The sequence below is a fragment of the Lagopus muta genome, chromosome 7 (genome assembly GCF_023343835.1).
Source record: "Lagopus muta isolate bLagMut1 chromosome 7, bLagMut1 primary, whole genome shotgun sequence".
Lineage (NCBI taxonomy): Eukaryota > Metazoa > Chordata > Aves > Galliformes > Phasianidae > Lagopus > Lagopus muta.
This window is the reverse complement of record NC_064439.1, coordinates 18,959,879-18,985,100: the sequence shown is the minus strand read 5'-3', so window position 1 is coordinate 18,985,100 and position 25,222 is coordinate 18,959,879. Positions and strand designations below refer to the sequence as shown.

General features: G+C 34.2%; 1 protein-coding gene across 1 annotated transcript in view; it reads left to right on the top strand.

Annotated features, from left to right (window-relative positions):
* The first annotated feature begins 407 nt into the window (after positions 1 to 407).
* MALRD1 (MAM and LDL receptor class A domain containing 1) overlaps positions 408 to 25,222 on the top strand; it is a 203,587-nt gene continuing 178,772 nt past the window's right edge. The window contains exons 1-9 of the mRNA XM_048950504.1: positions 408 to 685; positions 3,142 to 3,279; positions 6,773 to 6,867; positions 6,947 to 7,105; positions 9,559 to 9,652; positions 13,645 to 13,788; positions 17,262 to 17,419; positions 22,325 to 22,417; positions 23,771 to 23,978. Coding sequence (XP_048806461.1) covers positions 523 to 685; positions 3,142 to 3,279; positions 6,773 to 6,867; positions 6,947 to 7,105; positions 9,559 to 9,652; positions 13,645 to 13,788; positions 17,262 to 17,419; positions 22,325 to 22,417; positions 23,771 to 23,978 — 1,252 coding nt within the window. The 5' untranslated portion in view covers positions 408 to 522. The remainder of the gene's footprint in view (positions 686 to 3,141; positions 3,280 to 6,772; positions 6,868 to 6,946; positions 7,106 to 9,558; positions 9,653 to 13,644; positions 13,789 to 17,261; positions 17,420 to 22,324; positions 22,418 to 23,770; positions 23,979 to 25,222) is intronic.

Sequence of the window (25,222 nt, the reverse complement as noted above, 5' to 3'; positions counted from 1 at the left end):
TCTTTCTGTTCCTATATCAGTCACTTGCAATGTATGTGATGCAAAATCAGCATTGCATTTTTAACGGTGTTTCTACATCTGCACGAGCTCCTTATAAATTAATTTTGTGAGCATCTACCAATACTCTACGAGGAAAGAGTTCTTTACAAATTCTGGTTACTTAGTAATTCTCCTGTGTGATCATGTTACTTTCTTATCTCATGTTTGCAAGCTATCAGGCAATAAATTCTGTCAATAAGTTAACGATACATAGTAGACTTGCACAGCATGCACCAAAATTTTTTAGTCATAAAACAATGTTAAATTAAGTTAAATATTATTCAAAGATATGCCGGGTTGAAAGTCGCTGCTTCACGGAAGTCATGTTTCATTAAGCTGTGGGTTTGCAAAGTTCTGACATTCTGAAGAAGTCTTTGAGAGATGTGTGCAAACGCTGACTTTTTTCAGAGATACTTCTCAACAAATACTAGACAGTAAAAAGTAATTCTTTTTACAGTGAGAGTTTGGATCGTAGCATAGCCCATGAACAAATCCATATGCTTTTGTGTGCTTTACTGTGCTACTCTGGCAGATATTTGTTCACCTACAGAAAGGAAATGGCAGTGTGGTGATGGCTCCTCTGCTCCAGCTGGAGAGTTGTGTGTTTTCACCAACCAGTGCGAAAGCAGCAGTGATGAGAGACAAGGTAATTCTCAGTGGGCTTAATTGTAAGCATGATACAATTTGATAACATAATGTAGCAGCAGTGGGAATTGGGGGGGATTCTTCATATAAGAAAGAATTTGAGAATTATTCTTTCTCCTTTTCCTTTTTCTTCTGTCTCAATTTTTTCCTTGATTTATTTTTTGATGATTCAGTTTTATCTTATATGCTGTGCCTTATTTGTAAATCTTTATCCTGATGTTACATAGCAAAGTGAGTGTTTTCCCCATCAGTTTACAATTCAAAGGATATTTTGCTTTTGGTCTATTTCATATTATTATTATAGTTCACTAATCATTATAAATCACATTGCAACTTTGTCTTTTAAAGTCACGCTATGACGTCCAACTTCATAACTTTCATATTCACATCAAGTTATGGCAACAGTTAATTATAGAGGGGAAGAAAGATACAGTTCACAGAAGCATTCTACAGTCAAGTTAAGGTGCATACTAGCTGATTCATCAACCAACATTTTATTGATGCTTTTAAACTTCAGCTCTTGAAGTGGCGGAAGCATATCAGTGATTCATCAAAAACATAAATGTGGTTGAAGCATATCTGTTTCACATTACATGAAGTGCACAAAATAATGTTCAGGATTTTCTTAGAAATTTTCAAATAGACAGAAAACATCAAGGTGCACAAAACAGTGAGAGCAATGTCTTTTTCAATAAGAAAATCCTTGATTGTTCATGATTGTTTTTTAAGGGAATGTTTGCTTTCACAGAAGATCTAACATGAAAATATTTTCTGAAAGACATACGCCAAAAAAAAGGTCAAAAGATTAGAAGGTATACTTTTTTTTCTCAGAATTATCTGCAAATAAACATTAAAAAAATATATATTAAAAAAAATCCAAGTCTGGCAGAAACAAATTATTTTTCAAGGTTTTGTTTCCTATACGTCTACTTATAAAACTTCATTTGCAGATATTCTAAGAGCAAAATATTTTAAGACTGTTTATAGTGAATATTTTTCAGTAAAATTTTAGAAGTTTAAATGAATGAGTAAAAGAGACTGTAGGGCTTATTCCACTTATTTTCCAATGCTGTGACAAAACACAAACCACATCTGAAGACCTAAATGACTATAAAAATGAATCACCTAATATTCCATCTTTGTAATTTTAAGAGCAGAAACAGCCTGAAATCTGTGCAGGGTATAGACAGAACAGTAGGGATCTATCTTGAAGATATGATTGCAGTGCAGAATTTTAAGTAGAAAAATAACTTTGCAGTATTCCCAGATCAGAACAGTGTGCAGCAGATGGGCAAACATACAAAGTGACACCTTGATCTCTTCCCATGTTTGACAGCAAACTTCTGCCCCAGCACAACCAGACCATTATCTGAGCAGCCACAGAGTCCACAGCCTGTCACTCAGAGTTCCACAGTACTTCCTCATCTCCCTGTTTTAAATGGAATGTGTTTTGGCGCTTATTTCTTGCAGACAGCCCATAGGATGCTATTCTGTTTTTACTCATCTTTGGAGCAACCTTCCCTAGTTGCATTTTAAGTGTTTATCTGTGGTGGTATTCACTGAAACATGGTTAAAAAGCCTGCATAAAAGTTAGACTATGCGTATCTTGCTGCATATTCTATAAGCATAATAAAAGATGTGGCCTGGAGGAAGTGCTTTTTTTCTAGAGAAACCAAAATCAAGCACAATGAAGGTTTCAAGTTTATGTAGTGAAAACATAAAATATCCATCTCTTGTGGAAATAGAAATGGTATGCTTAACCTGAGATATGTCTATCACTGGGGAATTCAACAGGCATTGTTTCCAGTCAATGGCATTTAGAATGTTTTGTGCAGCACAATGAAGTTACAGAATTTGATGGTACAAAATACAGTGTTAACTATTGTTCTAATTGCAGAGGATCTAAGAACAAGTATCCCAGAATTGATTCTGGACTTCTGTGCCAAGCATATATCAGGATTATATTCCGATAAATGAGAAGCACATTGTCAGAGAAAAGTTCAAGGCATCTGGGCACACAGACTAATGAATCTGGATTTGATTTGCTGCTCTTTCTCCTAGATATCAGATTAATGCTCTTATCATTTACATATTCCAGTTAACACGTGTGCACAAGTTTACCTTATGATTTTAAAATTAAATTCCCCAAATCCAGCTATCATAGTGGCTTCCTTTGCGTGGCAAGAAGAAGAACTTAAACTTTCAATTAAAATTAGAAGTTACAACAAATCCAAGTCCTTCTTTCCAGACCAAATATCAAGGACCTGGTGTGAGCAACTAATTTGCAAGGCAGCATGAGGATAGTCCTGGTATCTAAAGAATCCCACTTAGAAGGCAAAGCCTTACCTTGCCTTTCTTTGCTGCATGTGGGAAAAAGCTGACAAATATTTTCCACATGGTGTATGAGATCTGGATGCACTCCCACATATCTCCCCTTCTGATTGTCTTTCAATTTAGGTTCCTCTGAAAAATGTGATTTTGAAACTGACCTCTGCAAACCTCTTCATGAAGCGAGTTTCCATCCTGGATGGATTAGAAGAAATGGCAACTCCGGTGTGGGACCACCATATTCTGACCATAATGGGAATGACAGTAGTAAGAATCCTTGCCTTCACTGAAGGAATCATGGGCTTTTACAAGATATTTACTTCTCTATTATTTGCTTAAATTACTATTTTCTTGATAGAACTATTGGGTTCTGACACGCTGTTTTCTAAGATAAAAATCTGGACATTAGAGCTTTCTAGGTGCTTATAATCAGAGTAGTTTAGAATTCTGTGGGGGATGGGAAAGGTGAAGGAGTGGTTGAAGGGAGGAGGGTGGAAAGAAACAGTTTCCTGCTCTTGTGGAGGAATAAGTAATCAATCATCAAGAGTCACATTTATCTGCCTGAGTGATCCCTACCTTTTACAGAGATATCATGTTGTAATGTCACTCATTACACTTACAAATTTTAGAAATTATAACTGAATCCCTTGCCTTGAGATATATTTATATTTGATTTTTGAACACTAAAGCATGTGTATATGTCATTTCTAACTTACTGTTTCAAATATTTTGAGAGAGGGTGATTTTAGAGCTGAGAATAGGAAGAGATTTCATAGCCTATCGGAGCCAGCTTCTCTAAAACTTATTATATTTTCACTTTGTTTAAATATTGTCCCTCAACAGAGTAAATAATTGACCCTGTCTCCCGAGATATATATCCCTTATGCATGTTCTTTTGCCAAGTTAACTTTACTTTCCAAAACTAGGCTTCTTTCTTTTGGAGTACTTAAATTTCTTCATAATTTAAATTGACTTGAGCCAAATTTTTAGTTTCAATGCATTTATTCCTGCTTTCCCGAGCTGTTAGAAGTCGTCTTTGTTAACCTCTTTCTTTGCTTTTTTACAATTTGATGGAGCACTCTATTATCAAAGAAAATATGTGGGCTTATTATCCAAACTGCTTAATTATCTTCTCTGTGCTTTTTTTTTTTGTCTCTTTCTCCTTATCCATCCACTCCCACTCACTTCTCACAAACACAGTAGTAATTTTGAGTCCTCAGAACATGCACAGGGTGGCAGGCAATAAAACATTAGAGAGTACATAAGAATATAACTTACAGAAGACTAAATTATCACTAAAAGATTGACGAGCCTATAGAAGCTCTTGTCCTCACTCTTGAACTATTATGATCTGGGGGTGTGGAAATTTGTACTGTTCTCAAGTAAGTGCTACATCCTATGTTCTGCTTAAGATACCAAACAGGTAACAGTTCCACTTAACAATTAATGTGAAGTGTAGACTTAGAGGTGAATGCCTGGAAAAGTTGTTGTTTCTTTATTAATATTTAATGTACTGGAGCCAAATGAATAGGGCCAGGCTCTTTTCAGCGGTGTGCAGCAACAGGACAAAGGGCAACAGGCACAGACTGGCACAAAAGTAGATCCATAAAAACATGAGGAAGAGCTGCTTTACTGTGAGGATGACAGAGCACTGAAAAAGCTGCCTGGAGATGTTATGGAGTCTCTAGAGATATTCAAGACCTGCCTGGATGCTATCTTGTGTACCCTATTGTAGGGGACCTACTTTAGCAAGGGGCTTCAACTATCTGTTCCCAAAAGGTTCATTACAGCCCCCATGATTTTGTGATTCTGTGGTATGCTTTTAATAACTTTTTGCTTATAAAGCAAACAAGCACATCTTTAACAATGTAATCTAAAAATTAAACTCTTTTCAAATAAATGTTGGGTTAAAGTGATGTGAACAGAAAAATCTGGGTTAACACCAAAACTTTTTCATAAAGTAAAATAAACTTCATTTTAAGTGCATGAGTTAAAAATCAAGTGATTTGCAACATAATGACAGAGCTTGTAATCAAGAAACAAATACAAGGTGAGCTCAATGTAACAAAAATCTAATAAAATCTTGGTTGTATCAAAATAAACCAGGCAGAAATACTACTTAAGCTGAAATTTCTAGAGTCTGTGCATGCTTGGTAGTATGTTGCACCAGAAGGCAGCAAAGACCTGGAAGCAATTCCTGCATATGTCCAGTAAAAGTTTACCTTTTATCTTCTAAAAAAAATAGCAGACTGTGTAATCTGTTTTATATTTGTTCCTGCTTAAAGATTGGAAAATATATTGTACATTTACGATTGAAGTCCTGCAACAGAGCACAGGAGGGAGGAGTTCCTGCTGTCACAATAAGTAATTACACTCAAATTAGCAGCGAAATCATCTGTTAAATGATTTAACCGTTTACTAGTACTCAGTGGGTTCTCTTTATCTTTGTTTTTTCACATGGTTCTTTTATTTCATTGATAATGTAGTTGAAAAATATAGTGAAAAACACTTCAAAAATAAAAACCAACAAAATTTTATGAATTGAAAACTCTTATCCATGTGGACTTTGAATATTTTGAATTGCTGTTCAAAGAATTTCTTCTCTATCTATGACAAAACCTGTGGTAGGTGGAATCTGATTTATTTATTTCCAGTTCATATATATATACATGAACTGGAAATAAATTTATTTATTTATTTATTTATTTATTTAGGGAAGAAAAATAAAAAGTCCCAAGTGGAAAACCTGATGAAACTTTGTAGTCAGGGAGAGGGCCTTACTAAGCCTCCAATCCACAAATTATTATAGGTGGGAGGAGTGTCCTTATGGCTGACAGGCTCCAAAAGTACTGATGGCGTAGCAATGGGATTTCTAAAATCTGAAGGGAATGCAGCAGTGCAATATGCTTCTCTGGAAGGAATTGCTCACCGAGCTGGACTTGTAGCACTTTGTCAGTGGTTTACCTCTTTCTCTCTCTCCCTTCATTGTGCCTTGCATCCTTTAACTATAAAATTCAATGTATCTGAGAACTTAATGTTATGGAAGAGCAAAATTTAGACTAGTGGTATCTGATGTTCTAAAATGGATGGAGATCTGATTCTGGAGATTTGAAGCAATCATGCCAGGAAGAGGCATAGTTACAAGCACATTTTCCTTACTCTGGTTGAGCTGCTATACTTTAAAGTAAGGTAAAGATTTAATTTGGACATATTCTGTAACACAAGGATTATGGTGGATTCTGAGAATGATTCTTCTTTCATTTGGGATCCAAGCATGGGGATACCAGGACCTCTTCTCTGCTGTGAGGAAGTTTCCCAAGCAGCCAGAAGCATCCTCTGGGAAAGTGGAACAATGTAACATCCTCTCATGTCTTTCTCTACCTCCGTAAAGACTTGAGCTGTTGTAGGTCACAATTTTTTTGTTTAGGCATGAAATATGCGAAATATTCAATTGTTTAAGTTCTTTGATCATTTCACTAGACCAGCTTTTTTCCAAAGTTTTGCACCTTATTGGGAACTCGAGCAAGAAGCTGGAGTGAAAAAATGTTGGAAGCCTACCTGAAATTTAGCCTGATCACGGAGAAGCAATATGTCATAATGAGATAAATCTTGGCATAAAATGGCTATGAGTATGCCATGAATCTTTTTCATGGAAAAAGTTCTATTTTGCAATTTAGTTACTAATTCATACTTGAATGCATCTTTTCTTGTTTTACTGTTATATTTCTCCAAATTTATGTTTTTATATTTATTTTAATAGCTTATTTCCTTTCGTTATCCTCCGAGATGAGATTGTCTTCTGCAATGTTAAGGTCCAAAGTTTTGCTTCCAACTGATGAAGAACATGCTTGCCAGGTATTTTGATGCATAGTCCTTTATTTTGGCTTTTTGTCATAGCACTTCACTCTAAGAATTGTAACTTTTTTTGTGCTAGATTACATTTCAGTATTGGATCAGTCAGAGTGGAGTATTGATGGTGGGGCTTCAAAAGCACTCTGAAGATGCTATTGAGAACATCTGGGATGATTCAGGAGAGCTGCAAAACCAGTGGAAAGAAAAAAGCATCACAGTCAATAGCACTGAAAATTTTGAGGTTGGTATCGTGAGTTGTCTGTAAATTGAACATAAAGGTAGAAGGTTTCTACAGTCCTTTCTTCTAGTAAGACAAGTATAAATTTCCTGTAAATGGGAAGCATTATTACAAGATATAAAAAAGATCAGCTATTTGGAAGTTCAAGACTGTCAGTAATAAATGCTGCTTGTTCTCATTTTTCTGGTGTTAAAGGTGATGATATACTTAAAATGCACATGTGTCTTAAATAAGAGTATCTTCTTGCATTGTAAACTATATGTCTGCTGATAGAAGTGATATCTTGGGAACTTAACCTTCAGTAAAATATGCTTTTAGGCTCAGTCTAACTGTATTGTTAAATTGAGATTTAATTTATAAATATATAGTCTGTGAAATTCTGCTCTGTACTGATAGCTTCCGCTCTCTAGAGATGCATCAGGTGACAAACACTGAACTATTTGCTGTAGTTATGTTTTTTATGGTCTTTGAGCCGTTATCATCGAATGCATTTGAATAATCTTATTGCTTAAAGCTGTGAGCAGTTGCTTAGTGTACAAACCTGAAGGTGTAAGGGAGCAACCTTGTTTCCTTGAAATGTAAGTGTAACAGAATTACTTGACTTGCAGAGGTAAAATTCCAAGATCAGGAGTTTTGAAACAATATTTGTCTGCACAACTCTGGTTGAGGATGTATGTTATAAAATACATGCACCCAACTCTAGTATTAGTGTTATCTGTTGAAAATTTAGCTTCATCTGATGTGAGCAATTGTTTAGCAATGCAAGATTGTACTGGAAGGTTTTCTTTCTATATTTACTTTTTCATTCTTTACATGGTTTAGAAAATTATCTGGCTTTGGGAATGTTCAATAAAGTATGCCATCTTCCTGCCTCTAAATTTCTGGATCAAATCCTAACTAGATTGCAGATTGTGAACTTTTATGTTTTGGCTTCTGTAAGGAGAGCTGGTACATCCAGCTTTAAAGAGACAGATGTCAAACTTTGTGCAGAAATTGTTACAATTGACTAAAGGAATGTAGCTGGGTATATCACCAAACCTGTAGAACAAGGCTGAGACTTTCTTTGCAGTTAGTTTGCAGGATGCTGGTCATACAGTTTACTTGTGCTTCTGAACTTTCCCTTCTATGAGATCTTTAGCCCTACGGGGCTGTCTGTGTCATTCTTCAAGAAAGTTTCAAGCTATGCACAAATAAGTAAAACCTGTTATCAAATGACTTGTAATCATACTTGTTCTTTGCATCAACGTGAAAAAGTCCCATTGCAATGAAAGCATTAGAAATATAATTGTCTTTTTCCTATCTGACAAAATAATCAAAATCTTTAACCTTATAATGAATAGGAATTTCATTGTCATATTTAAGTATTTTGATTATAATTTCAGATTTCTTAGTTGCAGTGTTTCTTTTTAACGATTACATTTACTGTGGAAAAAATTGAATAGGAAATGAATATAATCTTTTTCCCAGAGTAGAAATCTTTTTTGAAATATTGCTTTAGTATTTTGCATCAAATTTTCAAGAATAACTGGTGAGATATTAATTAAAATCAGCCTCAGCTGCTTATTTTCTTTGCCAGTCAATGATGTTAACTAATACTTTTTGTTTCTCCTTCTACTTAAATAAGTAAATACACTCCTTTAAAAAGCATATATTATAGACTACAGTTTGGGGATTTGGCTTTCTAAAACTTTGAAATTCTGAAACATGAAGAATATTACCACTTGAATTGCACAACACACTACAATCTCAGCTGGTCTGGTTTGGCTCCTTTGTGGCAAACTATATTCTGGTTTCCTCTCCTGAATTACTTCTTTTCTCCCTTCCACTCAAACCAAATTTCTTTTTCACAAATTTCATTAAGGGAAGAGGTTCAGGACTTAGGGTTTCACTTCTGTTTTTGCAGTTATTTCCTTACCCCTAAAATTTTGTACTATGAATCTTTGCTGCTTTCCAAGAAGTGTGGTTGATCAGTTCCCTCCTACATCACTGCAGTAAGTTAAAATCTGCCTGTAAGACAGACATGTATAATGTTTGTAGCTTTATCTAAATACAGAGGATGTTTTTAGGAAAAGCATCACTATTGTAATGTTGGAACAGAATAAATGTTGAGTTTTGCTTTTCATTCTGAATACTCTTCAAGATTTGTTTTGGCTGAAAACTTGTTGATGAGAGGCTTCTAAACTGGAAAGGTGTTTGTTGCCCTGACTTTGTTCCAGGTCACTGGTAAATTTTAAAAACACCCAGAAAATATTAATATTTCTACTTTCTGAGGGAAGAATGGTTTGGTAAAATGTATAGTCCTTTTCTGTTTCCTGAATATTATGATCCCTGCTTAGATTTTAATATATTTTGCTGTGGTTCCCAGATCTTTTCCAGTAAAATTAGTTTGATTTTGCTCCTTCATCTGTTGCACTGGTGAATGTCATTTCTTATTGATTTCATGTTAAACTCTGCAGGTTATCTTCCATGGTATGGTGGAGAACCAGAGACAAAATGTAACAGTTGCTATTGATGATGTTTCTTTCAGTGAAGGATGTTCTCTAGCATCTGGTAAGAATACTTATTTTTCAGGAAATTGTTCATTTTCTTTGCTTTTTGCTTTGATTAGAAGAGAAACACAAAGAAGAGAGAGCCATATGGTACTTAAAGACTTTCTTAACTCAATGTTTTTACATGTTTTTTCATTACTCTAAACCATCATCTGTCAAATTACATCTAAATGTAGTTACAAAGAACGACAATAAATACCTCAAGAAATCTAGTATGTTACGCTATACCTGCATAGGAGAACATTAAGGTTTCATTGGCCAAAGATTCTTTCTGCCCAAAATCAAACCAAAGAACTGATATTTTCATAAACTCAGGGAAAGCCTCGGAGCTGAGTTTAGGGAAATTCCCAAAGCTCTTGTGTTTATTTTTAAAAATGTGAAAGGTCCTGCTCCTCAGCTGTAGGGGGGATTATTTTGTTCTGCTCTGCTACATCCAAGAGCTGTAGAGTCAGGCTGACAGCTCTGCAGCTGAACCATCTATGCGTATTGAGATTCTGCTGCAAAACATTCAGTCTTTCGCTTTTTAACCCAACACAGTTTCATGGGAAAAAGATGCAACCCATCCTAGCAAAAATTATATTACTTGCTGCTCTATATTACAGAAGAGGATTGCAGTGTTGTACTCAGGTTACAGCATCAGCTCAGTACAGTTCTGGTTCAAAACATCCCTTTTGCTTCCAGACTCTGAGACATGGCACAGACTGTGAGGGTCTGGTCTTTAAATTTGATGTGAGTTATGGATGCCATGTTGGATGCATATCAGAAACAAGTTTTTCAATATTTTTGTACTGTAGTATAAAACAAAGTTCTCCAGAGGTCCCATTGGGAAAATAGAAGGATGTGGTTAACATTTTAGAAGTGCTGAGCAATCATAAGCAGATTGTAGTAAGAACAAGACACAAATCTTAAAGATTCAGGCATACAAAGGAGATCTCTATTGTGGAAAAATAAAGTTTGAGCTTACTAGACTCAGTTGTATAAGGCTTTCCATGTTTTCACTTTTTTTTAAGTGAACAGCTGCAGAAGCTAAATTCATATAAATGTTTTCGTGTTGTTGCTGATCTTGCTTTTCTGTTTTGTAGAGGTTTCCTAGCAGTGCTATTTAAATGAGCTACTTAAAGGATGCTAATTTAAAACTACATGTATCCTTGTCTGTGAACTCAGATGAAGCTGAATTTGAAACTGCCAATGAAAAAAGGAAAGACGAAACGTGTAGGATTTTCCTGGCTTTGTTCTGTTGCTTGAAGGATTTCTGGAGATAAAAGGACATGCTCAAATATATATTAAAAAAAAAAAAAAAGCCCAAACAAACAAAAAAAAACATTGCCAGAATCTAACAATGTACACGATTACTTGAGTGGGTGGATATAAGTCTCTCTGTACAAATATACTGATTCCCTTTTTTTTCCATAAACAAAGTGCTTCTAAGGCAAACATAAACAAAAAGCATATCAATCACAGAGATTAAATACTGTCTCAAAAAGAGAAAAACATTAAAAATAGAAACAAACGTAATCAACAGTACTGTTAAATCTATGTGCTAAAATTAGCTAAGATGACAACAACCGAAATATGTAGTGAGGTACACATATTGAGCTACAGCACTCAGACATAGTCCAGTAAGAGCCCATTCTTATCCTGTGTCAACATTAGAAATGAACTTAATTAGGAGAAATCTAAGTAGCAGTTGCTCACAGCAGCTAATGAACAGGTCAAAAAATTTTAGTTTTCTCCCTGCAAGAGTAATTTTACTGTTGAACATTTTCCAGCGATTAAAGTAAAAGGTCAGGTTAATGGTAGCTTGCATTATAAGTAACTTTTTTCTGTATTCCTTCAGGAATATCTTGTTAAGCTTTTATACAATTAGTCTTCTTTTAAATTTGTAGAAAAAATCCATGAAATCTTTTAAATTTTCAATGCCAGTGTAAACATGTGAACTGAATTGTGCATATGTATTCATTAGTATGACAGTGTTGTTAGGGTCATGAATAAAGTAGCTTATGCATTTGTGTTTTTAGGAGTTTCCTGATCCAAACTTTGATGGATAAAAACAAATGTAATTTCATGAAGATTTGAAGTCTTTTTCTATCCCTCTATCCCCAAAATACACTCTCACATTCTCATGTCCACTTTTGTAAAAGAGATTTTTGTACATACAAACAATTTTGAGCATAGCAATTTAAAATATCCTAGTTTTATTTTCTTCCAAACAGTTGTCAAATTGCTTCAATTATCAAACAAAATAACTACTTTAGCTATCAAACAGAAAATAGTAAAATTACGTTCTAGAACAGATGTAAGATGATCTCCTATAATTATAACTCTAGTAGACATATCATTCAAAGGTTTTATATTCTTATCCATGTATCTACAATTGCCCTTAAGACATCCCTCTTGAATACTGACAAAGCATATACAAAGAACTCCTTTATTAGGACTGATTTTGCCACAGGCATGAGAACAAAGACACTGAAGGCATGAAACACTGTGGGAGAATGAGGTATTTGTGTTGTCCTTCTGATGCTGCTTGCAATGCAAAAGCTATCTAGCTTGTCTACAATATTAGTGTGATTTTTTTTTTTTCCTTTTTAACTCAGTAACTCAGTTTCTAAACTGCAGTAATTTGTACATACCACTTTTAAACTTGATTTTAAAAAAAAATCCAGTATGAAATTTTACAACTGACATTGTCCCAGCTAAGCATAACTCCTTAGTTAATTCTGTTCATGCAAGGATACAAACTTTAATATACAAAATGCACTACTTGGCGTCAGGTCATTAGAATGAATTACTGTGGGGATGGAAGTTAAAAAAAAAAAAAAAAAAAAAAAAACCAAAAAAAAACCACAACAAAACCAAACCAAAATGTTTATATTACTGTTATTAGATGTTAGAAAATGGGTGTTTTGTTTCGAGACAGATTATTTGCAAAGGAAAATTCCTCAAATATTTATAAATGAATTTAAAAATGCAGAATTAATTGAAGTATTTCCAATAATTAGTGTTTAACAAAGAACTCCACTCTCCCTTTGAGTTTATTGCAACTCTCTTCAAGTGTTGGAATTTGCCAAAATCAATTTTTTATGAATCAATCTAGGATTTTGCATTTTCCATGGGAAATAAGTTGTCAGCAAGCTCATCAAAGTTGATGCACTTAGCTGAAGAAAAGGGAACGTTTTTATGCAACATTGGAATAAATGGAGGAAATGACAGGTTTATAGCATCAGTTGGACAGGATGTATTACTGAGACATCAATATTGTGAATATCACAATGACTTTGAAATGCAAAAGACAGTAACGTGTATGTATACCAACATAAATTTCTTTCTCCAAATCATTAGGAATCTTTATGTTCTCTCTGAGATATTTTGACATCAATTTAAAAGTTCATCTTAAATAGAAGATTGCTTTTACACCGAAATGTTGAAAAGTAGACATTTTTTGTACTTAAAATCATGCCTAAAATCTTTACTTTCTTCCTCTAGCCATAGTTAATTACACAACATTTTACATCTACCATGTGACATCTCAAGCTTCAAGAATTTAAAAATTCTTAATGTGGTGTTGTGTTCAGAATCTTTTGGTTCTAAAATGAAGTCTTTTGTTGCAAGGAATATGGAAATATTGTTAAACTGAAATTTGAAGTGATTTTATGGTGGCATCATGTAGGAAAGAATATAAATATTTTTCTTCATGACATGTCAATTTTGATGTTTCCTTACAATGCTTTTTGTGGGAATGAATTTACCAAGGTTGCAGTGATCAGCTAACACAAATACCAGCCCACTGCTCTGACAAAATCTTTAAGGAATGTTTTTTTAAAATAGTATTACTCAAGATAGCAGCCTGAAATATTAAATAGCTCTCATCAATAGCCTGAACACTTGAGGAAACCAGAGGCAGAAAAATTGCCAGTTTAACAAGCAAATATATTACATGAGAATTAGTCTGGTAACTAGTAAGTTAAGTGATTACTTTCCTTTGTCTCTTAGCACTACAGACTTCCAACTTTGAGCTTGGCATGTGCGAGTGGAATTCCAATCAGCCAGTTGTGCCTGCTTTGCGGGCACAACTGCAATCTGGGCACCAGATTCCTTCCTGTTCCTCTGTGAAAGTTCACAGCAATGACACTAAAGGTGAGAACTAAATATGTAGTTCCTAGCTATCATGGATAATTTGGTGCTTTTGGGGAAAAAGTGGTGACCCAGTGTGGAAATAGAGCATGACAATGACAAGTAATTATATGAATTTATACTTAATTTAGATTTTGCTTTAACTATTTAGTAAGGATGCTGTGAACATGTGTGCTAGTAAGATGTAGAAGATTTTAATTAAAGAATTCCAATATAAATTAATAATCAGTTTATTCTATACTCAATTCTTAGTATGAGATCTGTACAACAGGTCTTCAGTAAATTTAAATCCACTGAAGTTCTGGCATTGATCCTCTGTTTTGTGTATCTTTCTATTGTTTGTTGTTTTGTTTTGATTCCTGGCTGTCTTACTTGTGTAGTATCACTGAGCATGTGATAAGGAAGTTAATTTTAAACCTTTACAAGTGAATAATAGAGAAAAGATAAATTTAAAAACGTTTATGATTTTAAAGACAACAGAAATAATACAGTTTTCAGAAGTAAGGAAACTTGTTTTCAAAGCTTGCTTTTGTAGTGCTTATCTACAGATTTATGTAAGAAGTCTTTTGAAAGGTTAATGGATACAGATGTGCGTTGTAACATGAAATGGAATTGCCATGCCAACCAAGTGTTTGGTTTTTCAATAGAGACTGTCTTCAGAAGGGCTAAGTAACAACTGTTTGTAATGGTGTAATTTGTGATGCAGTTTTGAGGAACTGATAGCACATGGCTTTCTGTTTGATCTCTGTGCCCACAGAAGTGTGCTCCATCTCACCGAAAGCAGAAGAATGAATGATTAGGCATTGTACTGATTTGAGAAACATTTTTAAATAAATTTTCAGCATTTATTTCAATAAAATAATCAAAAAGTGTGTAAGCTCTATTAAAATAAATTTCTGAAAGATAACATTTATGTACAACAGAGAGCATACAGATTAGTAAAACATTTTATTTTGAAAAGAAAAAAATCAGAGTACCTTTTAAATTTTCACATGGACATCTAACAACAATAAGTAATTGGTATTGGTATGAGCTAGTAATTGGTATGGGTGTCTCTTTTATGGCAGTATTTTGTTAACAGAAATGACACTGAAATTATGTAAGTAGCTTTTGCAGGAGTAAGGTGTAAGAAACCTCTGTAGAAGCAGAACACATTCTGAAATATCTGTTGTATAGGTGCTTGAGCATTATTATATAAATATTGTACTGAGAAGGCTCACACAACACAAAGAACAGGCTGGAGAAGCTCTCTGTCCTTTGATATCTATCATAAAGGAAAAAAAAGTGAGAACAAATAAGTGTCAAAACAACACACAGCAGTTAACTCTTAACATTGGAAGGTATTGAAAAATCTGAACTATGACAGCTTCTCTTTCAATATAGTAATCATTTCAACTCATGCAGATTTTTAGATGAGTAAATTGAAAGGCTAGATATTAAATAAAATTCAGAAAGCTAGAGAAATGGTATGCAAACAGCAAAAATATGCTTGATGGCTCAAACTTGCAATGCAAATAGAGCTTGACTAAGCTTTAGTTTATGATTTTGATCAAGGCTTTTACTACTATAAATAGAAGAGAGGTAAGAAAATGAATTATGAGTCCATGATCTAGGCAATTATATTTATAGAGAAAGGATTGTTTATAGGTTTTGAATAATCTTCGTTTCTTGGCATTCTTAAATTTAATAAAATGTTTTGTCCTTGGCTGACTTCTTTCTTTGTACTTTTATTGCTTCTTTTCTCTAGTGTTGTATTGTACTTCTCTATAATTTTTCTGTTAATTTCTCTAGGGTCAAAGGTTCTCACAGTGGTTTTATATTCTCCTTTAATATGTTCATAAAATACTTCTTTCTTTAGCGTTGTTTCCTGCATACTATATCACTTCCATAATTTATTCTTATATTGGATTAATCTAGTTTCCTGCATCTGGGATAACATTTATTTATTTAATAAAAAACTAATGGAACCAATTCTTTATGTAACAAGAGCAGTGATTATGAGATTGAAGAAAAATAATAAAAGACAGCTTCATGTCTTTTAAAATCGGTATTTCATAAGTAAATATTTTAAACATGAAAAAGTCTGATCTATTTTGTTGCATTAGCTTCTTTGTTGTTACTCTTTTTAAGATTCTTGCTCCTGACTTGGGAGTTCTTCAATATTTATCTCCAAATAGTAGAAACAGTGGCAGATCAGATTTGAATCTTCTTCCCCAGAAGAGTTCAGTGGGAAATTTACAAGGGAGTTATTCAGGGAGAGCTGTCCTGCTATGGAAGAGAACTTGCTAGAAAGAAAGAGCTGACATTCTTTGACTCGGTTTTACCTGAAGGCTCAGTTGTTACTCTAGAAATTAACAGCATAGATTAAAAGTCAAGAAAATCTAGCCAAACAGCTAGAAGCTCTTTGCATTTATTGATCTCTTTCAAATAGAATGGGTTACATCTGTAATATTTTTCTTTCTATCATGTCTAACTGCTGTGGCTGTGAATTATGAAAAAGTAAGGAAATAGTAAGGAATTATCCGAAGAAATTGCAAGCATGTATTTTGGTATGAAAGGTTGCATATCATGAAGTGTAAGCAGACAACAAATGGAAAAGAATGTGGTCCCTTATAAAAATCAGAGTTTTTCCTTGCGAAATGAGAGTTTCTCCCTTCAGCTTGAAATAACTTTGGTAACATCTGCATCTGAAATAACTTGCATTCAGGCACGTGAATATAGAAATTTCAAATTCAAGACCTTTAATCAAAGTTTATTATAACACCTGCTTCAGAAGATAGCAAAATAGTCAGTGACTCATGAGAGAGGAGGCAACAGATTTGCTATGTTTGATAAAGCATTTAGCCTTTTTATTTCTGACAGATAAAAGACATTGAAGGGATGGGGTACTCTTAAATCTCTGTAGGAATGCTTTTATAAAGGGCAATAGGTCAAGAAGAGCACAAATTGCTTTTCTGCTTCAGATGGAAAGACAATATGCTCTCAACACATTTGTTGCAGAAATTCTGGCTTAGAACTGAAGACCTTAATTACGTATGGTGGAGGTGCTGTTGCCTCCTATAGCAGTAAGGAAGAAGAATGCTTTTCCCCTTATTTTGATAATTCCACAGAAGTATTACTATAAAAGATGCTTTCTGGAAAATGTAATAGAAAGGAAGAAGTTTCCAAATACATTTGAGAGTAGGTATCAAAGTGTAGCTGCTTACAGCTTTCAATGCAGCAAGTAACAAGTTCAAGATACTGTCAACTGATGTCATTCCCGGTTTCTGGGGAAAATGCAGATAGATATTTATCTTGTTAATAGGAAATGCTTAGGTAACATCCAAGCCACATAATCAGCATGACAGTCAGATTCCACTGTAAGAGGAATGGGGCCATGGTTTAACTGTAGCAAAGCAATTCTTATTTTCAAAGGCTGACACATACAAGATTTGTTTTGTGAAAGAGCTCTTTTTTTTTCTTTTTTAATTTTTTAGGTCATTTAGTGTGTCTAGAAGCTAATGACAGTGCATTATACAGAAGTGCTTATCTAAACAGCTCCATGTGTCATTGCTCCAGCAAGAGCTGCCATTTTCAATTTCAGTACTCCATGGCAGATAACAGCGTTCTCAAGGCAGTGCTGTATACCAATCAGGTAAGAAGCATGAATTACTTTTCAAACGTTCCAGATCCAACAGCCCATCTCTTTCCAGCCAAACTGCAAGGAAACAAACAATACCACATGCTTACCTCTCAATTAGTTTGTGTAAACAGTCACTTTGCATTGTTCCACTGTTGAATGCAGTTGTAAAAACTGGATATTTGCCTGTCTCCTATAAATTAGTGTGGTGGTGAATGTTCTGCAATAAGACTTCAAGGGGAAGCCCTAACTATTACAGACTGAAATGATTTGGGAATTTTAGGGGAAAATCTATAGTAGCAGAATTTCTAGTGTCCTCTCTGCACTGGAAATGAGAAAAACAGCATCAGGAATGCTGTAACTATGCTTGTTCTCAATGAAGTCACAAGATGAAGTTACTGACTTAGTATGCCTGGAAAGCTCTTGCTTAGCCACCTGATTCATTTTGTGGACTGTTATAGTGCAGTAATGTTCTTCTACCATTAGTAGATACAGTAACCATGTCAAGCTGAAACACAAATGACAATTGGATAGTAACAATTATTTCTTTCTTAGCTCCCTTGCCCTGTGGAATCTTTCTGCCAATGGTCAGGTGATCTTGCTGATGTGTCTCATATCTTGATGTTGGATTTAAGTTATTTTTATCCCACAGTACAAGCTGGTCTAACTAATGCTTAGTTCACAAAGCTAGAATGCAAAAACCTGAAGTATAACACTTGTCAAGGGGTCTAAATATAGGAACATGTAACAAACATCTTATTTCTCTGCCATTATATCTTCAAGAATTTATGAAAGACTGCAGGCTCTTTTTTCTTTCTTTTTTCTTTTCTTTTCCTTTTTTTTTTTTTTTTTTTTTTTCCTCCATCAATAAAGAGGATGTGTTTTTTTGCCTGTGACCTGCTACCATACAGGGAATTATAATGTATTCTGGTCAGAATACGTTGATATTTGCAACGTTGAAAGACACTGAGAATGGTGATGTCTATGGTTTGCATAGGCAAAAACAATGGATTCTATTTAAGTTTCCTTTTCTGGGGAAAAACAAACAAACAAAAAAAATATTTAAGCACACACAAAAAAAAAAAACAAAAAAACAAAACAAAACACAACCCCAAAAACCACCATGAGAGAACTTGTATTTGAATACAGGCTCATCTGGAAGACTTAAATGAATGGAAGCAATAACTTCTGTATATTTTGCTGCTTAATTGTTTATGAAAAAACAATGAATTTTCAAAAGGAGACAAATATTGAGCAGAAATGAGAATCCAGTGTTGATTCTGATTACGGAAAATAAAGTCTATCTTGGAGCTCGTCATTCAAAATAACCTCTCAGTTATATGATCTAGTGCATTTTTCTCACTTTTGCTATGTTTAGTGGTTAAAACCTCCAGCCTTGGATTAACTCTTACTATGGCTCTGTACAGATAAGCCTGACATAGCAACTAGATTGTATTTAATGTACACCTCTCAGTTCAGCTCTGTACTGCAGATGATACCAGTGTATTCCTAGACTTCCTCACCCCTTTTAAAAGAGAGACCAGAGATGAGTAAGAATATTTTCTAAAATGGACATTACAACATTAGATGGATGACAGGGAATTTGAATTGTTCTTTGATATGGAGTGTAGAGAAAATTATTGGGCTTTTGTTTGTTTGTTATTTGTACCAAATCTCAATTTGCTTGAAGAATGTCCTGTGAGGTTTTAAAAAGCCTTAATAAAGTCAAGACATTTCCATTTTTTTTTCAATGTTGTTTATAATGTCGAGAAAAAACAGATTATACTGGCTGAATGTGACTTTCCCATCAACAAAAACAACTAGTGTAGGTCTCTCATTTTTGATTCTCTGGCTACTATTGTTAGCAATTTGTTCCAGTGTCCTAGAAGTGGTCAACTGTCAGCTAGCTGTGCTGTAATTGTGTATTTTGTATCATTGTTTATTTTGTATATTTTTCCCTTACCTATAACAGAGAACTGGGAGAACAAAGGATCTGTAATTTCTTCACAATTTTTCAGTTGTTTGTTTGCAGTAAGATGTTTCATTCACTATGTATTCTTTATTTCAGTACTTCTTTCCTTCCCAGTTTCAGTACTTTAGGCTTATGTATATTTAATATTCTATCTCAGCCAATGACTGCATTCACGTTTGGCAGTGTTAATCATCGTCATTCAATAAATTGAACACTTTTTTTTTTTACTTTCAGTTTTCAAGTAAGATACTGTTGGCTTCAGACTATCGTGTTCTCTCTATTACTTATGTTTCCAATGAAGTAATAAGCTTATATTTCTGTCTTTTAACTACTTAATCTTTGTGTCTTGTATAGCCTACAAAAAAGATGGATATATATAAAAAATAAAATAGCCCACAACTTCTGTTTATAAGCGCAGGCATGTTTTTACACTAAGACATTAAAATTTCAGCAAGTGTTCAGCAGTGCTGGCAAAACCCATGCCACTACACTCATCTGCAGAAGTAAAAGATTGTGCATTAATCATTTTGAAGGAACAAATAAGACTTTGTTCTAAATTACACTGAGATGAAAAAAGCTGGAACAAAATGATGAGAGCAGTTGCACAGCAGTATGTGAAAGTATCTGTAGTGAGATGTCAAAAATAAAAAATGCTGTAGTTTAGAAAATGAGTTGATAAGAAAAAGTCATGATAATCTCTTTCATTCTTCAAATCTCAGTAGCATTATCTTAGGAAAAAAAATGATAAGAAGGAACAAATCCTATAATTCTTGTACATTTTAGTCTTACAAAACTTGTTTGCAGATAGTGTTATATCAATGTAAAGGGAATAGACAGAAGGTATTTTGAACAACTTCGCTGTATCACTAACATAAATCTCAGGAGAAAGTACAGTAAAACTGATACACTGAACCTTCTAAAAGACAGCAAGAGAAGCAAGGAATGTGCTAGAGAGTCTAACCCATTTGTAGAAGTATTGAAAGTAACGCTACAGAGAAACATTATGAAGATGGAAAATATCGCGTGTTATTGGCTTATTAGAGCTGTACAAAATCAGAGGGTAATGTAATGTCTATAATACAATAACTGACTTGGAAAGTTGTTGCCCCTGATGTCAGTGTGAAAACAGCCCTGGCAAGTCTGGATGCTGCAAGCAGAAAAATCAATAGTCTACTTCCACAAGCTATCTTTATTCAAATAAATTGGGAAGAAAGGTAGCTATGAGAATGGGTACCTAAGTGGTTAATCAAGTGTGAAAAAAAATTGTAGTTAGCAGATACATGCAGGCTTCTTTCAAATATGTGTACATTGTAGGAATCCTCTGCATTTATTGTTTACTGGTGTGTATGTGTGTAGGGATGTATGCATACCCAGATATTGTCACTCATATATTACTAAAAGAAATCATTTAAACTACGGTTAAAATCAGGCTATACTTTTAACTTGTCATGAAGTACGCTTTCTAGTAAACCATCCTTGTCTGTGTCTTATACCTGGATGTTGCAGACTTTTTCTGGAAACTGAATTATTTAGCAAGAAGAAGCATGATTTGCACAGCTTGAATTGTCCTCAGTATTGAAAGTCTTTTGATAAGCAACTATGAGTACATAACAAGTGAACTAGTAGAAAAATACCCACATCTTATACTAATGTGAAAACTCAAAACTGACTTTTATGCGGCTTGTATGTCATATGGCTTGTCCAAATTTGTTCTCTTATATCATTTTACGCTTGGAACTAGGATATTGACTTAGCCCTGTCCTACAGTTTTCCAAAACTAATTTTTGAATTCTTATTCAATGGAGTAATGGTCTTTCAACTTTTTTAACATGTCACAATAGTGGAATCCTTCGTAGGAAAAGAGGATAAGTACTTGTATATTGCAAGGCAGAAAAAAGATAACTCTCCTTGTCTATGAAATTGATGGAATTTCTTAACTTATGATATTTCCTTTTATTCATCTTACATAAGTACACCTAATATTCTTTCAAATTTTCTCTGTACAACATACTTTCTTTTTCTCTTATCCTGCTTCGTATCTTTTTTGTTTGGTTGGTTTTGAACTGCTTCTAATTTTGTAATATCCTTTGTGGAAAAGATATGACAAATTCTTTGCATAGTATCACAATAGGGGTCTCACCTCACAGTTTATTTGTGTAATTGACTGTTTATTTATATCCTATATTAAATTTTCCTACTCTTCCCCTTCCCTCTCCCTTCAGCTTTCTTCTTTTGCTCTTTTTGGTGCAGATTCTTGAGATTTTATTCAGGGCTTGGAAGTTCACATTACTATACTCCTTTTCTTTATATTGGTCCCATTGTTTTCCAGTTGGGATCACAACAAGAAGCAGAACAAAAATGAGGGTTTTTTTTTTTTTTGTCAGATTGTTACATTAAGGGGGCTTTGAATACTTGCGTAAAGGGAACCTTAGCATGTTGCTATCGTTTCCAGGAGGTAAAGTAAAAATGGGAATTGAAGTAACTGAAAAAATTACAGATTAAAAAAATATGTTTTCTTTACAGTTTATTGGGTAATTTTGACAGACCTCAAAGTTGCTTTCTAAGAAAGAAAACTAAATCTCATAGTAACACAACTTATGAGGAATAATTATTTCTAAAAGAGGAGCTGGTGTTGAGAATGCCATGGAAATATATAGTTAAAGCCAGCAATAGTATGGTTTAATTTATGTATCATTCATGCTAATTAAATACCACATTAGCTTCTAATAATTAATAATAACTCATTTAATCACTGTAAATATTTGTTTGCCTCACTTCACAGAGACTGATGCAAAGATTGCAAATTAATTTCTGATGTTGTATTTCCTCACAACTACATATACGGTGATGATCTGTCGAGGGTATTAAAAAAAAACAACAATTACTGTAAGTGACTGATCAAAAGAAGGTCAAAAGATAACTTTTAACGTTATATTTACATTCCATAGGAGGAGTATGTCTTGTGGGAAAGCAACATCACGACTAACAAAGAATGGGCCAAAGCGTATATACGGATACCAACAGGGCTAGAAAAATTAAAGGTATGAGTGAAAAAGGCAAGTGCTTTGTCTTTTGAAAGCGCTTTACCTTGCTGTCTGTAAATGTTTTAGGATATGTAGGAATTTGTTAAGTTTGTATATATATCCTGAAGGGCTCTGTTCCTCATTACTTCAGTTGAGTAAAGCTCTGATCACAGGTCAGTAATAAGTGTACAGCATGAAACTATTGGCTTTAGTAACATGCAAGAAAATGCATACATATCTCAGCATAGTTTAACAGAGCAACTGAGTCCATCTTAGTTATTAACAGTTCGTTTAAATACAAATGCCACTGTGGGATGATTTGAATGATTGTGTGATTTCAGTGGAATAGCATGAATGAATAATTGGGAGAGTATCTCCCCCTTGATTTTTTTCTTTTTAATTTACAGAAAAGAATTAAAGGCTTCTATTTTAAATAATTTTGTCAACATTTTTTTTTTCATTCTAATGTGAATTACTTTTATAACTGACTGTTTCAACAATCTGCTGAATCTCTGTGAAAAGGCAAAGACCAAGCCTACTGCAAGCACTGACACTTTGATGTGTATCAAATGAATGCATTTCAGCAAGGTGCTGTATTACAAATTATTGTTGTCACTTGCATCTCCTTTGCCTGTAAGAAAAAGTATATATAAAGAACCAGATGTGTATAAGATCATCTGTAGTATCCAACAACAAACAATTCTGAAGATGTTTTATGCAGCCAAAATGTTTCTCTGTTATACAGAAACATCACGATCACTTGTGCTTAGGGAAAGCAAAGGTACTGTAATTACATAACCATGTAATATTTTTAGTGTTATTGGTTTTTTTTTTCCATTTGAACAACTAGAGAAATGACAATGGTAGAAGATTTTATAATATTGGATATTGACTTCAATGGAAAATGCTTCTTTAGATTTCAAAGTAAAGGGCACAGGAAGTTAGAGAAAGTTATCTGCTTATGTCTCAAAGTGTGTTTTCTCTAGTTTCTCTCTGTTCTGTCTGAAATCCTTGCCCCTTTTCTTCCCTTGTGCTTTCTGCCCCCTGCACATGACTACACCGGGGCGCTGCTGGATGTTGGTGGTGACTATCCCCACTTTACATAATTCTTGCTCCTTTCCTATCACCTGCTTTCCCTAGCCCATCATCCTAATTTGTAATAGTTGCCAGCCTCCCCTTCCCCATCTCTCTGATTGATTAGGATTTGTAATAAACTGGTCGGATGGACCAGTGAGACAGTTGGAAATTTGTCATCTTTTTCTAATGGAAGGCTTCCAGTGCTTTTTTCAAATAGGGCGTTACTGTTTCACAGTAGGAAAAAAAAGTTTCTGTGTCTGTTAATGCAAATATTTTAACTTTAACAATGCACAGCTGACACTTAAGGGAACAATCCAGAGCAAGACAGGCTTCATCTGTTTAAATAACATCCAGTTTTTGGACATTGCACACTCAGAGCCTTCAGCTTTCAGCTCTGTAGAAGAATTCGCCTTCACTAATGGGAAATCTACTGAGCCTGGATCGTCCTGTGTCTTTTACCCAGATTGCTCTGACAACACTGATGAGGATCCAGGAGCTTGCTGTAAGTGAATTTTAGAAGGATAAAGTGCTGAAGAGAATAGTGAAACCTAAATAGGTCTATCCAAGGAATGGCAAGAAAAAAAAAATAAGAAAACTTACTTCTACTACTTATATGTGTTCTTTTTTTTTTCTAGTATATTTCCTGTTATAGGAATTTATGACCATGTTCACAGTGTACTGCTTCTTTTTTTCTGCTTTGTATTTCTTTGCCTGATCTTAGCAATATGTTTTTGGTTTAGAAAGGTGAGTAGGACCACAAAATTTTGTGCATTTTTGTCTAAATATATCCCTTGCCTTCAGTGTTTACGATCCATAATTCTTTAATTTGAAAGGAACTGAAATCTGCCATAGAACTTCATTTAGAACAATTCTTTAACTTAGGCTGTCAGTTTTGGGGAGAAAATATATTGGGTGACATGAGCTATATTTCAGGTTTATCTAAATCATATTTTCAGTTGAAGGTAACTTTGCTTAGAAGACATAGTTTTCACTGTAGTGTCAAAAGAAAAAACAGGAAAGAAAATTATGGAAAATGTTTGAGAATTGTTAAATGATTTAGACCTCAGTTTAAAAGTATTTTTAGAGACTGCAGCTTTTAAAATAACTTTTGTGATGAGTGCGCTTGTTTTCTAGGGACAAAAAGTGACAACCTATTTCTATTGAGAGCAACACGTAAATGTGTGTTGCAGATGAAAACTGTATGCATATTTCAGATATTAGTAATGATATAAATTATTTTTGGGATAGCAGATTAAAATGTTGTGGGTCACTCAGAGAAGCAAGATGGAGGACACTATTAATGTTTTATTTTCAAATTCACTGAGAAGATTCAGGAACAGTTTTTGACTGAGTTCTCTTTATTTCACAGTTTTAACCTTTTGTTCCTTTCAAACACTTTAAGAGCCATGCAGTAACTATCTATGAAACAAGTTATATGTGTGAACGTTGAAATGCCATTTTAAATATGAAGGTTTATACTACTCTATGCCCACAGTCTATTACACATTTTAATCTTAAACCCTGTGGCTTGGACAGTGAGATTTGGCACTGTGTAATTGAAAAACAGTAGCCTGAGTATAGTTAGTGTGTAATTATAGTGTATGCGAAAAGTCAGTGGGAGTCACCAGGTAATATTGCTTTTATCGTAGTTGGGTAAGAAAAACTGGAGAGTGCACAGAAAGAAAAGATTAGGGAGTCAATGCTGTCCTTTGTGGCACCTTTGGAATTAAGGTCTTGACCCAGGGA